We start from the raw sequence: 17,438 nt of genomic DNA, 5'->3' as shown, positions 1-17,438 counted from the left end.
ACAGGCCTCGCACATACTTTGGCTTCGTTTTGGGATATGCTAATAATGTTAATGAGCTACAGAAGAGACAAATGTGAGGCTGGGCCACCAGTCCATGGTTGAAAGCATTACTCCATTAAGTTTCAGACAAAGGCCTTGGAGGCTGCAAGCTGTTGTGAATCTTCAATAAAGGATTTGGAAATACAGAGGATGCCCAGTCTGCAGCTGGCTTTGGATGTCAGCGATGCAATATGGTCAGCCAGAAATTAGGGTCAAGACAGGTAATGGTTGATTAGAAGTTCAAGAGACTGAACGTCAGGACTGACAATGAAAACAGAGAGGTTCCCTTCTAGTCCAGCAGAAATATGAAAAAGTATGTTGTGGCATCATCATGAAGTTTTTTTTATTTTTTTTATTTTTATTTTTTGGTTGATTCATCATCTCTGAGCTATCCTGAATCAGAATCAGCCGGTGCCAAACTCGCACCCTTGAGGAATTTTTTTTTAGAGGCGAAAAACAAAATGGGCACCACCGACTTTCGATAAATTCTGTTTTGGGCTATATCTTCACTTCTAATGCACTTACAAACACAATTTTGGTGTCCACTACTATGTTTTCATGGTCAAGGAATCCGATAATGATAAAATTGAAAGTGTATATATATATATATATATATATATATATATATATATATATATATATATATATATATTTATATATTTATATATTTATATATATATATATATATATATATATATATAACCAGTCTCATATTTTCAAGATGGCCACCATTTTAATATGAAAAATGGCTATTTTGTAGTATAGTTCCACTGATCACTTCGAGTAAGAAATTGAATTTGATGAACCCTCAAATATTAATACTACGTACAATAATTGTTAATGACAGCTGAAGTAACTTACTTGCAATGATCAATGAATTGATGATTATATTGGAATACGATTTTTACACAAATATATCTGGATACATGTGGATGGTTGACTAGGACTTTGGGTTATGTCTTAAAGTAAGTATGTACATGTATATGATTTTGAAATTACCTTTTATTTTTAGGCAAACAAATATTAACTTTGTTAAGGATGCAATGTTCAACATTATGTTCAATCTTTGTTATCGTCGGCGTGATTAGCAGCTCCTGCCCTTGTCTGTTCGTTTCAACAGTCTGATCCAGCATTGCAACTGCAAAACATCGAACATGACATCTGTGCTGCCACACAACCACACCTCCCGGTGGAACATGGCCGACTGGTGGAGCATCCACACTTGATCAGCTGCAGAATTGTGACTGGTGCAGCAGACACATCAGGTGGAAGTGTGGTTTGACACAATGTCGCACGGTCCTCATCTTCTTGCCATCCATACTTGATGGGATCCAAGTTTGGAGGGTCTGACTGAGTGGCCGATTTCCATATAATGACTTGATGATGAGCGCGATGTACATGTTGAACAAAGGAATCATGCGCTGGGGGCAACGACTTCAATTTTGGAGCAGAGGTAATCTTGGAGTTGGCCATCTTAGACTTCCACAACTGATACCGGTGTGTGGACGTATCACCGACTATGGAACCATAACATGCAGCAATGAATGTAGTTGCATCAGATATCATCTTTTCCTCATCTGTTTCCAGCTAACCAAGTAAGGCGGGATGATGTCCGCCCATTAGTACCTTCAGCACTGTGGCCTTTCCAATGCCAAACAAATACGACACAGTATCGCATCCGGTCAGAGCATGTACAGCAGGCAGATATTTGGCGATGCTTTTGTGTTTCAGTGCTATTTGGCAAAAGTCTATGTTTGCCCTCCCAGCACACGGACTCTCCATGCTGACATCCACAGTTATCTTTTCCTCGAGGTAGAAATGAACCAACAGGACAAAGACATCTGTATTATCGCAGACCACTTTGATGTGTGAGTCACTACTGACACCTGACAATTCTAACTAAGTGATAGATGATGATGACATCTGCTTCTTCATGGTGTGTTTTCAGATCCTGTCTCTGGAGAGTGGAATTGTTCTACACTTGTACTGGTGTAGGATCTTTTCTGGTGATCACCAGTTTGGTCTGGTTGTCCACAATGTGGGTCATCAGATACTGACAGATCAAATCAATCAGTTGTACTTTGTTGTAAGCTACATTTAGGACCACTTTTTGCGCTGGAAGTGTTGTGTGCAAGTTGAGTTGATGTTTTCAACTTGAATCATGACCTGCGTGACTGGATTTTGTCGTTTGTTTCGTGCTGATTTTGATGTACCTGTCAAATCAGGTATACGTCACAACACTCCAGGTGGTATTTGATGGTTCCCATGAAGTTGATCATATAATCCTCAACTGTACCATTTGTGGGCCAATGTACAGTCCATGACATGGCGCATCCATTGATGATGACAGCATCTGGAACATCTTGGATTCGACTTGATTGTTCAACTTGGAGTTTCGTCTTCAGGATTGCTTTCGACTGAGCCCACATCGCACCGCTCTCATCAAACAAGGAGGCTGGGACAGGGGACAGTTCGTAAGAGAGGACATCCTTGATATCAATATCCCTGAATTGTTGGAGACATACAACTCGGGTGTAGATCAATTTGGTATCACATACTGGCCTTCCATCCAGCTTGATGCTCTTTTTCGTCGAAGTCATCAGGTACACTTTCTTGGTTAGTGTCTTGTTGAAGCTTGTTGGCCATCTAGATTCAAATTCTGCCATCTGTTGTCATCCAATCTTGAGAGAATCATCAACGTTTACCTTGTCTGTCGCATTAAATATAGTAGTAGACACCAAAATTGTGTTTGTAAGTGCATTAAAACTGAAGATATATCCCAAAAGAGAATTTATCGAAAGTCGGTGGTGGCCATTTTGTTTTTCGCCTCCAAAAATAAATTCCTCAAGGGTGCGAGTCTGGCACCCAGCTGATTCTGATTCAGGATAGCTCAGAGATGATGAATCAACCAAAAAACTTCATAATGACGCTAAAGCATGCTTTGCCCTGAAATGGCTGTTTGGCATCTAGACTATTCGTGTACAGCCTTTTTGGTCGCATCATTGGTTAGGGCCACAGCTATGCCACTGATGCAGTGCTCATTTCACTAACCTAAGAAGGATGACAGGCTGAGTTAACCCCCTGATGTTAATTCAGCAGCCAAGAGGGCTTGAACTCAGGACCCTGGGATCCCAAGCCACCACCCTCACCACAAAATCAACGCCAAGCTTTCAACAGAGAGGTGAGGTTGTCTGATGATCCTTCCAGAGCATCACAAAGGGAGACTGTTACATTTACCAAATCAGCATCTCATAAATTCCAGATCAGCAGAGAGAGTGCAGATGTAACTGCTGCCTGTCTTTCAGTGGGATTGGGCACTGTACGACGTGATGTCAAGTCATCTGCACAAAGTAAAAGAGTTTTCCATCGCATTAAGGAGGTCTTCATGAGTTTACTAGTGGGGTATGCATACACATTGGAAGCAATAACGAACCATGCTTCCCCATTGTCTCGCGTTGCTCACCTGCATTTATTTTTTCATTTATTTATTTTCATTACCTCCGCCACCGAAGGTGAAGGAGGTGATGCTTTCACCCCTTTCTGTCTGTCTGTTTGTCTGTTTGTTTGTGTTCAGGATATCTCAAAAAGTTGTGGACGGATTTGGACGAAACTTGGTGCACATGTTGGGTGTGCGACAAGAACAAACCGATTCGACTTTGGTTCAGGTCCGGATCCAGATCCGACCGATCAATGGGCCACAAGACGTGAATGAATCAGCTTGGCGGAGGTACACGCTCTACCGAGTTCCGTGTCGTTTAAATCTACTTTTCTTGGTAGATAAGGTTGGGTGCCGGCAGCATAAAATGTTGGGAAGATTTATGACCTCAAGGAGTGTACATTCATTTGTGGGAAAGCATCAGGATCAGAAGAGTGGGAATTGTGCCCCGGATGGTGGGAATCCCAACTGGTGATCAGAGATCAAAGAGTCTCGCATAGAGATTGAGGAAGGAATGCAGCAAATCCCTGAGTGCACCATTTCATTTGTTTCTCTTATAAGTTCAAATCTGACCGTTCAGCCAATCAAACAATTGTCCATATGCTCACATTCATTCATTTCCGTGGGTTTTTCTGGTTCAAAGTTCATTGGTAATTGATTTAAGAAGCACTGATCACGCCTGAGTTGTGCATTTCATAATGACTTGGCCATTGGAATTGATGGATTTGCGCCGCACTGGTCGGTATGAAACATTGTCCGGCAAACGGGAAGAGAGACAGACATACAAGAATGGATACAGACAAAGGGAGCGAAATAGTTCCAGACGAGGAAGACAGATCCCATGTGGACGGGGTTTGGAACAAAGGGCGGGTGGAAACAGACAACTTGGCCCCGCCCCGGCCACCGCCGCCCCGTGGCCGACTGGAGAATGAATTTACCCGGCCGGCATTAATGAATACATAGGCTCGCTTTGATGTTCGAGCCGTTCATTGTTGACAAGTCGTGCTACGTCACAATCTCGGCGCCTTGTTTGGAAGTGGAAGAGGCGGGGCTTATAACGGCGAGCCTCCTAAAGAGGCGTGGCCTTCTGGAGTAGGGTTGGCTTCTCACTGAAATAGGTCGGGCATCGGGCGTCCGGAACCTTTTCTTTCCGAACTCGTCCAGGGGAGCAGCGCCCGAGAGCGCCCGGCATGGCGAGCGACACCCGCGACGCCGCCCCCCCGGCCAAGCGGTCGTGCCCCTCGGATCGAGCGACCCAGCCGCAGCGGGTGGAATCCCTGCTCGACCTGAGCGCCAAAGCGGTGGCCGAGGCTTGGCCGTTCGAGCAGGTCGAGGCGCGGTACAGCCGCGTGCCCGAGCCCGTGCAGCGGCGGATCGTCTTCTGGTCGTTCCCTCGGAGCGAGCGCGAGATCCGACTGTACTCGTCGCTCGGGAGCTGCGCGCGCGACGACCATCAGGGCGGCACCGGCTCGGAGCCCGACGGGGAGGCTCACCTGCCCTTCCGCCGCGGGCTCAGGCTCTTTGAAAGCGGATGCGTGGATAACGTGTTACAAGTCGGTAAGATCCCCGCGGGCTACACAATGTCATGCTGACGTTTAGGGGGTCTTCGTGACCCCCATTATCTCCTCCATCCTCAAACTCATCCTTCTGTCCCCTTTTCCTCTCTTAACCTCTTTGTTCGAGTGACCCAAAGCTCCCCCCCCCCCCAAGTCCTGCGAGACCCCCTTTAAAGAAGATCTTCACGTTTAGGGTCTCGTAGCACGTGAATGCCAAGGCACGCCATGCTGGGTGAAGGTTCCCGATGGTGATGTGCGTGTACATGGGGTGAGTGGCTGTTTGAACGAGACAATGTGCTCGCGGGTAGCGCGGGTAGATCGGGTAGCGCGGGTAGCACGGGTAGCGCACGCACCGCGGCTCCGATTGTGCGCCTTTGAGTCGCGGCTCCCTCTCTTTGCGCGTTATTGTCCGCACAGAGCGTGCAAACTGCGCACAGGACCCGATCATAAAGAGCTTGCTGTCCGTTTGTTCTCCGCCCTTTGTCATTTTATCCGAGCCGTTTCTCGTTGCTATGGCCCATTGGTATCGCGCTCCTGTACCGCGTTTCATATGGGCACGCTCAAAGGGCTATCTCCTCCCTCACCCCTCACCCAACCCCCCTCCACCCCCCACTTGCCTCCCCGTCCCCCCTCCCAGGCCTTGGCTGCTCCTATACCGACTCTGTGCCCTTTTTATGGGTGGGAAAGAAGGAAGGGCTGATGGGGGGGGGGGAGTGTTTGTCCGGGTTTGCAGCGAAAAGCCCTTCCCTAGTTCTCCAGCGCGTGGTGTTCCCAGAGCTCGCGCGTGTTCCCCCCCCCCGCCCCCATCCACCCTCGCGGGATGATCACGTGCTGTGTGCTCGAACTTTATACGCTCACTGTGTCGTACAACCAACACTTTACCGGCAGGCATGAACGGTCTCTGGTCGACCTCGGTGTTTATGGTCTGGTCGTGCAACCGAAGGGAGAGGGAGGTACGCACACTCACCTCTGCGCTGTCTAGCCCGGGTTCGAATCCCGACCCAGCGATAAACTGTCATGCTGATGTTACACAGGCAGGGTGATTCATCGATGTGTGTGCCGTCCCTCGGATGGACGTTAAAGTGGGTGCTGCATCTGCTGGCATTAATTGGTGGACCTTCCTGAACAATAATTACAAATTCCTGCCATGATCATCAGTGGTCGGAGGGTCTTTTTGGGGGCTCCTTCACAGACATCATGCATGAATTACATCAAGCTTTTGAGCTACCCCAAACACCCTGCCCCTCCTACTCACTTCATTAGTATCTGCTCCAACCCCCCCCCACGAGTGTTTCCAGGGAAGTCCGTGCACCCCAGCTGTACGTAATTCCATTCCATGAGGCTGAAAATTGTCGGGCAAGGCACGTCAGGCCAAAGATATCTGAAGCCCTGTCCATCAGGTCACACGAGAGCACATATACCTATCACGCTTCGAGTGTCTTCCATTTACACATCATCACGTGCTCATGTTTCGCGCCCCGATCACCATAGCAACATGAAGTGCTGTATCTGCGGCTCTTGTAATATTTCATGCACAATCATTCCCTATTGCTCATCATATCCACTCTGATATTATTCGAGGGAAATCCTATCCGTTATGACGTCATCGGCTCACACTTCAAGCTGGTTTTGTAATTTGGGACCAAACAGCATTTACTATATAGACGGAGCTGAAACAATAAGCTTGGACTATCTTAGTGCTTGGCCTGTTTTAAAGAGACTTGTGCAACGATAGTGTTTTTTTTGTTTGTTTGTTTGTTTGTTTTGTTTTTTCAGGGATAGAGGAAAACCAAAAATAAAATTTCCCAAAATGTTTTTATTTATTTATTTCATTTTTGCAATATTTTCCTATTCGATTTGCTTATTATCAGTTTTGAGTAATCCAGCTCGATGTGTGGCAACATTGTTATTGATCAAATTGTTTTCGTATTTTTATAACTAAATAAATAAAAACATTCCCAAAATGTTTTTCCCCATTTACATCAAGCCAAACGTTAACGAATGATGTTACTTACAGCATGCTGGGGTTAAGTGGTGTCGACCTAGCAATGGCCGATGGGATGTGCTTCAGAGGTAGTGAGCTTACCTTTGAGCTGTCTAGTGTGGGTTCGATTCCCAGACCAACTTTTTAAAATGTCGGATTGGTGCTTCACAGGCAGGGCGTTGCATCTTAGATCACAAAGTGCTCCGTCCTTCGGATGGACGTTAAGCCGGGTGTCCAGTATGGTGGCATCATTTATGGACGTTAAAGATCTCTCGGTGTCTTTCATGAAGAGTAGACGAATTGTCACCGACAACCCTGAGCAAATTACAAATTACTGGTCTGACTGCTGGAAAGGCAGTGGTTAACCACCCGGTGTAATCCTCGCCACGAGACTACTTCAGCAGCCCAGATACTCTGTCCGCAGAGGACGGAGACACCTCAGCAACCTACAACATGCGACAAAAGATGAGCGTTTCAATAAAATCATCTTCAACCACAAAATATGACAAATGCAATTTTGTTGTGATTGCTCAAGAGGGCGGCAGTGCAAAAATTAATCCACAATCTCATCAGTTATGACATCTATTGTCAGCACGGAGCCAAGAATGTCGGCAGTTGAACAACCTTCTTAGGACGACACACACACACACACACACACACACACACACACACACACACACACACACACACACACACACACACACACACACACACACACACACACACACACACACACACACACACACACACGACAGTTTGTAGCTCTTGGTTGGGATTCAAACCCAGGCTGGAAAGCTTGGTGGTGAGTGTGCATACCTCTTGCCATCCTGCAAGGCCAAATTAATGTCCATATTTCGCAATAATGGCTTGACAGATCTTTATTTATTTTTTAATTAAAAATTATACATTTAGCTGCTCATTATGTGAATAGTTTAAATTTTCTTTAAACGTGTTTGTCCACCTAAGCTGCAATTCGTTATAAAGATCATGTTGTAGCTACTACTATAACTACTACACTACTTCTTTAATGTCCCAATTGTTCCCACCTTCTTGTGGGGTATGCCAGGGAAAGTGTTTGGCCTAAGTCTTTCAAGAACCAGTTGACCAGGCCTCATGTTTGACTGAAGGTGATTTGGGCAGGAATTTGTAATTTGTTCAGGATACCGGCGATAACTCACCGACTCTTTATTGTTTCATATTTGTTGTTTCGTTGTTGTATATTGTATAAAGTTCCATAATCAGAGTCTAATATCCAAATGAGCTGCTACATTGATTATATTGACTGGGATAGGTTCACATGAGGTTATTAGACACTCGACCCATGCAGGCAACAGTACGTACACACTGTACGTTAGTACCAGTCCAAAGATCGACTGTTAAAGATACCCTGGGATCTTTTTGGTCTCCAAGCCAATTGCGAGCAGATGGGATCGACAGCTTGTTGCCATTTCCAAAATATAACATGCCCCATCACATGTGGGGGTCTTCCCAGGGTCTTGTGCAAAAGAAAGTTTTTTTATTTATTTTTAATTTTTTAAAAAAAGAAGACTTTCACAAAAGCGCAAAATCCAGGATATCTGATCTGAACATAGTTTAATCACGATGAATGCCCAAATTATCTTTCACCATTACGTACCGAGTAGGTACACTTTTACCTCACCACAGTGGAATGGCATTCATTCCAATTTCCCTGACAAGTGTCTGAATCGATAATCTGAGTGGTTTGGTTGGAAGTGAGATGTAAACCAGACACGCGCATTTTTCCCTTCCAGCTTGTGGTTAATAACATGGCACATGCGCATGCCACTTTTGCGGTGTTATTCATGAAACACTTTGTACGAGGTACCGACACGTGCAAACAAACTTATGGTATACGGAAGTTGTTGGGAAATACCATATGACTGTGCGTTACGATGTGTTGGCGATGCATGGAAAGTTCAGCAAGGCACTCTCATTATGTTCAACCACCATTTTTGCTGAGTGATACAGATACAGGCTCTTTGTCGTTCTTCTTTTTTTTAACCTCGGGGTATTTTTTGGGTTTCGGGAGGTGGGATTGTTGTTCTTCCCTGCCTTTTTGCACAAATAGCTTTGCGGTTTGACGCGTTCCGAGCATTGGCGCAACAACGTTGCAGAAACTCTGCCTTTGCTACCAAAGAGCCTCTCTGTCGTACTTTCATTGGAACTCACGTGCAGCTTGTAAATAATAGGTGCAGCTGTTTTGGATTTATTTCCCACCAGGAATGGCAAATTCCAGACGTGTGAACTTAAGGTAAGCGTGGAAAAGGCTCTTGTTTGCTCCAGGAACCGATAGAGTGAGAACGGAACATTTGGCTTTTTGTGAGTCAGCTCTCTCAGAACCGCATTGCAGTCAACGACGTCAGAAAAACAATGCAAGTGTTGAGATTGCAATATCTTTCACGAATACAATTCCTGCAAAAGTTTATTATTGGATACAACTGCCGATGCAAGGAACGCTGGATATACGTTTAAGAATTTGGTCAAAATTAACACGCAAATAATGAGCCATTTTTTTAACGAAAAATATACAATTTAAACATAGATATCAAAGGCAAGGGATTACTGCATATAACTTCTCTCTCTTTATCTCCCTCTCTTGCTATCCCTCTCACTATTTTTCTCCATCCCTCTCTCGAATTCTCTCTATCAATCTCTGTCCCTCTCTCACTCTCTATCCCTCTCTCGCTCTCTATCCCTCTCTCGCTCTCTATCCCTCTCTCAAATTCTCTCTATCTCTCTCTCTCCCTCTCGCTATCCCTCTCTCTATTTCTCTCTATGCTGCTCTCCATATTACTCTCTATCCTGCTTTCTAGATCTCTATCTCTGTCTCTCTCTCTTTCTCTTTCTCTTTCTCTCTCCTCACTCTATACATATATATTTCTCTCTGTCTCTATCCCTCTCTACGTATCCCACTCCTTGTTTATGTCTTGCTCTCTGTTTCTCGTTATCCTTAGAGTCCCTACATGGAAAGAGTTATGACAACCAGGAATTTGACGCCATTTTGTTTCCATTGTTTGTGCTGCGCACAAGCGCACTGCCCACTACAGCGTGTACATTGTGCTATGTTGTGCAATTCATGACCTGCCCTGTATCCCTCGCTTTTAATACGATTTCCTCCAAGATTTAGATTCTGATGATTTTGTTAATTATTGCAATAATCATTGTTTAAACATGTTGTTTTATCAAGGAGAAGTGAGAAGAAAAACGAGTAAAGAAGGGACAGAGGAGCGTTCAAGAGGATGTACATGCAGGGTAGAGTGCAGGTATATCAGAAAAAATAAATAAAGGGAAAATGATAGAGACTAAACTGGAAAACTACTTGTATTTTTCTTTAAATCATGATCATTCAACCACCATGCAAGTATGTCATTTTTACATAGTATCCTGTTTCTCCACATTCTCTTGGTCAACATAATTCAATGCAACTCACAATGCTTTTATTAAATTCTTCTTCCATCTCTCTCTCTCTCTCTCTCTCTCTCTCTCTCTCTCTCTCTCTCTCTCTCTCTCTCTCTCTGGCTTTCTCTCTCTCTCTGGCTTTCTCTCTCTCTCTCTCTCTCTCTCTCTCTCTCTGGCTTTCTCTCTCTCTCTCTGGCTTTCTCTCTCTCTCTCTGGCTTTCTCTCTCTCTCTCTCTCTCTGGCTTTCTCTCTCTCTCTCTCTCTCTCTCTCTCTCTCTCTCTCTCTCTCTCTCTCTCTCTCTCTCTCTCTCTCTCTCTCTCTCTCTCTCTCTCTCTCTCTCTCTCTCTCTCTCTCTCTCTCTCTCTCTCTCTCTCCCCCCGCACCCCCACTCTCCCTCTCTCTTTCCTTCTCTACTTTGCTGGTCTACCTTACTATGATGTCTTATACATGCAAAGGTAAATTGTTGTACACACACACACACACACACACACACACACACACACACACCTAACAGCTCTACCGTTTTCAGTAATATCAGACATGTCAGTCTGACTATATTCCAGCTTTATGGTCGTCATATATCTGACCCCGTGCTGCCATCGCACCGGGTTCAGATTGCAATCGGACTTAGACTCATCATTTTCATCATGTTCATGCATACCACTACCAGTGGCAGTGGCCAGTGCCACTCACTCACTACTCGGCCTCCGGTCAATTTGAATTGGATTCTAGACTAATTAAAGTTGTGTTTTCTTCAATAAATAGACCCCGAGATCAATTATATACCTGAAAAAATTAAGACTACACTTACACATAGCAATAATATTGTATTTACTTGGCACCGTATTATGAATTTTTATTCAATTTGACTTCGTAGACAAAATTAAAACCACGAGAAGCAATGAACAGTAAAAAAAGGCCACATCAAAGTATGTGTATGGGACTACTATACTATGACTAACCTGACACAGAAATGACAAGGAGGTCGGTTCTCATCCTACTCTCCGGACTCTATTCAGCCACAGTTTCCTTCTTTCAAGATTTCTCCAAAATCTGTACGTGAGAAATCCCTTCTCCGACCGATTACTGCACCCAAAGGCACAGCAAGCCGTCATCTTTCAAGAAATTAGGAAATGTAGGCAACACAAAAATAGTGATCTTCGATGTAAACGAGCACAAAGTGCAAAACGTGCCGAGAAAGCCGGAAACAACATGGCGTCCACAGACCACGTGACCACTTTTTTCCGGACTCGTCATGTCATAACTCTTCTATGTAGGGACATTAGTTATCCTCTCCCCCCTCTATCTCTATCTCTGTCTCTGTCTCTCTGTCTCTCTGTCTCTGTCTCTCTATCCTGTTCTCTCCATATCCTGTTCTCTCCATATCCTGTTCTCTGTTTCTCTTGATACATCTCTCCAGCTCTCTATTTCTATCTCTATCTATTTTCTTCTCTATTTCTCTATATCCCGATGTCTTTCTCTATTTATCTCTGTCTCTATCTCGCTCTCACTATTTCTCTGTCTGTCTCTATTTCTCTATGTCCCTCTCTATATTTATATCTATGTCTCTCTCTCTCTCTCTATCTTTCTCTATTTATCTCAATTTTTCTCCACCTCTATTTCTCTATATCCCTCTCTATACCCCCCTCTACATTTATCACGATGTGTCTCTCTATATATCTCTCTCTATTTCTCCATATTTATATCTATGTCTTTCTCTAACTATCTCTATTTCTCTTCACCTATATTTCTCTTTACCCCTCTCTACATTTATCTCGACGTGTCTCTATTTCTCTCTCTATCTCTCTTTCCCTCTGTCTCTATTTCTGTCCATCCCTCTCTACATCTCTCTATATCCCTCTCTCCAGCTCTCGATAGCTATCTCTATTTTTCTCTATTTATCTCCACCTCTGTTTTTTTTCTCTCTCTCTCTCTCTCTCTCTCTCTCTCTCTCTCTCTCTCTCTCTCTCTCTCTCTCTCTCTCTCTCTCTCTCTTTCTCTCTTTCTCTCTTTCTCTCTTTCTCTCTTTCTCTCTTTCTCTCTTTCTCTCTTTCTCTCTTTCTCTCTTTCTCTCTTTCTCTCCACCTCTATTTGTGTCTCTGTCTCTGTCTCTCCCTCTCCCACTCAATTTTCTGAAAGCAGGTTCATTGTTGCCAAAACATTACAGACCCCATGGCCTGTAATTTATGTGAAGGCGGTGAAGTCTTGGTTTCCTCTATCTCTGATTGGCTGTGAAAGGCGCGTCATCGAAATACATGTCACAACCTATCATGAACAAGAAATGGCTCCCTCCACAGAACTGCTCGAGTCATTGAAGCCGCACTTTCTGCTTTAATGCACGCATTATTTTGATGAAAGGATGGTAAAATGAATTGCTCATTATCTGATGTCATAATTACGTTTCAATATTTCCATTTAGTTTCTCTTTTTTTCGTCATATAGTTCATTTAATGCATCCGACGAAATATATGCAGCTGGAACCACCACCTTATTTTCACGATTGTGAGTAAGATTTACTTACTTTCTGAGCAGTAGTATTGCGAAACATCATATTTCTACATTTTCAATCTTACTGAAAACCCTTGTTTGTAACCTTAACAGCTAGCCCAATCCAAGAAGACATTCGGTATTTCCTACTTGTGTATGAAAGCTTGGAGCATGATGCATCCAGGCTGTTCACCGGGGTAAGGGCAATGCAACTCCTGTGTTGATAAATAATGAAAAAAATGAGGATATGTGTAAGCTTGAGAAAATTTTGGGCAACCTCGGTAAGGTGGATGTTTTTGCTAGTTACAAGTTGCTCGTCGATCGCCAACATAAGCTTTCCTATTAAGAATCGGTCTACATTGTGCAGTTTCACAAGGGATGTCTTCAACCTGCCGGCTCGGAGACCCGGGCAGGCAATGACATTTCCAGATGGGACAAAAATTTTCAAATCCCTCTAGGGCTTATTAAGATGTGGCAGGGCGACTAGGGTACTGCGACCAGCCTTGTCATACTCCGCCCGGGTCGCATTTGGTGTGATTTTCTTGTGAAGAATGCTTCACACTTTTTTTTTGTAAGAGGAGAAGGGGAGGGGAGAGGTCTTGCATCCCCACCCCACCATCCGAGTTAAACAAAGACTCTCCCCAGCCCGTCGTGAGTGGCACACACGGTGATGATTAAGCGGGATGGCCCACTCCGCTCTAGTGGCTTCGCACCCTTGAGGTTGGTCCTCCCTAGGTGCACACGGACGCTATTCGTAATCACTGGGCTACCATCTGCTAGTGTAGGCTCATGAGGGCAAAGACGAGAAATCTTGCAAGCTGCCGCAAAAAAAAAAGCTCTGAGCATTTTATCAACGCATTTAATTCCATTTTTGTTTTGCTTTCATTGTATACTGCTTTCTGTCTCTGTCTCTATCTCTATTTGTCTCTGTCTTTGCCTCCTTGTTTGTTTCAAGCTTTGTTTCTCTGTCTTTTTGACTTGCCTTTGTTGTGTGTGCGTGTGTGTGTGTGTGTTTTATTTTCTGAGTACATCATTCCTTTTGCCCGTCTCTCTGTCTGTAATTTTCTGTGGTTTTGTTTTGTTATTTTTCCCCATGTCTGTTCCTGTTTATCCAACCTTCAGGTTGTTTATTAAAGTTTTTAACTCCTTGTTACCATTGTGAGTGAATCTCTGTAATGCTGTTCAGTGTAGACCTCTGTACTGCTCAGAACGGCTCTTGTTAGACTTGAGCAAACCCATGTGTAGTTGTGCTGCTTGCTTCCATGGGTGGTGGATCATCATTGTCATTGAACGGTTCATTCCATTGTCCTCTCTTTCATTCTCACCGCAGCACCTTCTCACCCATCCCCTCACATCCCACGGTCATTCGTTCCCACTCACTTGCAGATAAGGCAAACAAGAATGACATTTGTTTGATTGTGCACAATATCGTGCCGAACCTCCACCGAAATGCCAACGATGAAAGCACAAGCAAAATTTGTACATTGTTCAATTTGTATGGAAACGGAGCATATTACTTTGCACAGCCACACAAAGGCTTCAGCCTGGCCACTTGTGAACAATGTCACAGAATGATGCCGCTAGCTCTTTTGTGCCCACCGAGCCAGTGCCGAGAGAAGTGTTTGCCGCACGAAGTGCAATTGACTCAGTGTCCATTCTGCTGCTTCGGAGAGAGCTGCCATTGCCTGCTTCGGCATGGTTCGAAACTGTCATGCAATTGGCCTATACTTATCTACTGATTCTTCTTTCTCTTATTGTGGTTTTTTTTTTGTACTCTAATTTATAATCCTCCATCTGGTTCTATTTTCACACATCGTCTGTTTGTTCAAAGCAAATTTCAAATGGGAATTTAATTCAAATGCGAGTTTAAAATAATTGAATGTATTTTTTTTTTGTTGTATTTTCTTTATTGTTTTTTTTTTGGTTGAATCTTTCTTTTTTTTTCTTCCTAGAAGAGCTTGTACACATGTATGTCTAATTAAAGAAGCAGGATATTAGGACACATTGGACAAATGTGCAGAGTGTGTAGGATTCAACCCTGGCAGCATGGCATTGTGATGCAAGTGCTTACTCAACCTATCTTGTAGGTTTAGACTACCCATAAAGGTGTGTGTGTGTGTGTGTGTGTGTGTGTGTGTGTGTGTGTGTGTGTGTGTGTGTGTGTGTGTGTGTGTGTGTCCCTCTCTCTCTCTCTCTCCCCTACCCCAAGTTCCAAACTTTCAATCAGTTCCGCTGTTTCTCCAGGGTTTGAAACAATTTTTTTGCATTATCTTTTATCTTCTCCCATGACCTTATGTCCTTCCTCTGTCAGCTTGTGTCCCATTCATTTCCTGCTGTGCATTTCCTTCCCGTCTTTTCTTCTCTTCATTCAGCTGTTCTTCAAGCTTCAACTGCTGCGATAAAAATAAATTGCCTTGGCTTCAACACCGTGTCAATGTGGAAGTCCACAGCGAGTTTGACGTCGAGATCGATGAAATCCTGTCAATAATGACTGTTACCTCAAATGTCACAATGTAATGTGGAGCTACAAGGCAAATCAGAAGCTCCATAGTTTCAGCATTCGTTTAAAATGTCATGTTCAGGTATCGCATGTCACTTGGTGAGGAGGGAATTTTGATAACTTGAGGCAAAAAATGAAAACTTTTCATATCAAAATTTCTCCAGAACCTGAGTGTTATTATATATATATATATATATATATATATATATATATATATATATATATATATATATATATATATATATATATATATATATATATATATAAATATATAAATATAAATATATAAATATATATATATATATATATATATATATATATATATATATATATGCATACACACACATCGGCAGGACAAGGGCATGAGTGGGCAATCGACAGTGTAGGATTTGGACAATGATGAGTTTGTGATCAGTTGGGAATGTCACCAAAAGACCAAAACAATGTATTTTGTGAGATATTGTTTACATAACTTTACAGATGCAATTGAGATTAATTTTTTATTTTATTTCCTCCACCACCGAAGGTGAAGGAGGTTATGTTTTCACCCGTTTCTGTCTTTGTTTGTTCCTTACGAAATCTAAATATTTCGTAAGTATATTGATCACTTCCGTCCTCTGTTTGTGTGTTTGTTTGTTTGTCGGCACGATAACTCGAGAATGGAAGAAGCTACCAATGTCAAATTACACCAGGTGATTCAGGAGGGCGATGGCTAGCGCTGATTAGATTTTGGTCAAAATCGGTCAAAGGTCAAGGTCACAGTGAGGTCAAACATTCGTTTTTTGATGGTTTGGTACAGAATCATCGTAGAAACTTCTGGTTTACGTCGCTACCTTCTCTAGAGACAGCTTTTATTAGACAAGGTCAGAGGTCAAGTTGACGATTTCGTAAGTACCAGTCTATGACTGCTTGTTTGTCTGTTTGTGTGCAGGATATCTCAAAAAGTTGTGGATGGATTCAGACGAAACTTGGTGGACAGGTTGGGTGTGTGAGGAGGAAGAACTGATTCAATTTTAGTTAAAATCCGAATCCAGATTTGGATACGAGAATTATTTAATTTTCATAGTAATTCTTCACCATTGAGAGATCGGGCCAAAAACGATATATAGCACGATAGCTCAAAAATGTATTTGGCCTGATATGTTCTCATGGATCAGGCATTACGTGGTGGAGGTATGCGCTCTACTGAGTGCCCTTCTAGTTTCGATGATTTTTGCCTCATGGAAACAATGATCATCTATGAGTGAGGTCAAATAATTCTTCCCTTCAGGTTTGGCCTTTTCTATGTACTTTCCAGACAGTCTCCCATTCTGACAAACAGTGGATCAGTTTCCTCGTGCCATTGGGAAATAAATCCTGTCTTAAGCTCTGAAACTTTTGTTCAAAGGAAAACTCTTTTGACTATCCTTGTACATCCTACCCTGAACACCTTCGCTGAGGAAAGGCAAAGTCGGCAAAGGTTTTCAAGCCGCTACACATCCGATAAGATCACTATGGACTCATGTGCATCTTACTGGTTTTGTAGAAACCTTAACACCCTTAATGTTGGTTGGGTAATTGTCTATCGTATTGAGCACATTCTATTGTTAACAGTAGCAGTTTCACTTGTACTCCATGAGTCCACTGGACCAATTTTGTGTATCCTCCTCAGAGTCTTGCATGTAGCTCCAGCTCAAACATTAAGGGGCCAGGCTGCAACCTTCCACATGGAGTATTAGCTATTGAAGACTTTGATTTCTGTATGCTTGTCATGTGATATTTCCTTCCCAAGAGCCACAGGATTCACTACATATTCAACCCACTGCAATGATATCACCACCGATACCTTTATAGTCCTTCTACAGGCGAAACACTTTCTGATTGCTTGTATGACAACCATTCACATGCAGTATATTAACACATGACTACCATGATGCATTTAATTTTTACACCTGTTATTTGCATTTTATGTCCAGTTTTTCCTGTTTCCATATTTATTTCCAGTACCGTATGTGTGTTTGATATTTGGTTTGGAG

General features: G+C 43.2%; 1 protein-coding gene across 3 annotated transcripts in view; it reads left to right on the top strand.

The window, feature by feature from the left end:
* LOC147024907 (zinc finger SWIM domain-containing protein 6-like) overlaps nucleotides 1–17,438 on the top strand; it is a 194,836-nt gene that overhangs the window by 17,743 nt on the left and 159,655 nt on the right. Inside the window, exon 1 of one of the 3 annotated variants that reach the window (XM_085885285.1) lies at nucleotides 4,564–5,032. The exons of 1 other annotated variant lie outside the window; for it this stretch is intronic. In XM_085885285.1, coding sequence (XP_085741411.1) covers nucleotides 4,666–5,032 — 367 coding nt within the window. In that variant the 5' untranslated portion in view covers nucleotides 4,564–4,665. Of the gene's footprint in view, nucleotides 1–4,563; nucleotides 5,033–17,438 lie in introns of those variants that run through there. One more of the 3 variants, XM_085885286.1, reaches the window with a different exon arrangement.

The sequence above is a fragment of the Eptatretus burgeri genome, chromosome 6 (genome assembly GCF_056783735.1).
Source record: "Eptatretus burgeri isolate ZD-2024b chromosome 6, Ebu_testis_v1, whole genome shotgun sequence".
NCBI classification, from domain to species: domain Eukaryota; kingdom Metazoa; phylum Chordata; class Myxini; order Myxiniformes; family Myxinidae; genus Eptatretus; species Eptatretus burgeri.
The sequence above is the reverse complement of the archived record's forward strand: the minus strand, read 5'-3'. Positions and strand labels throughout refer to the sequence as shown.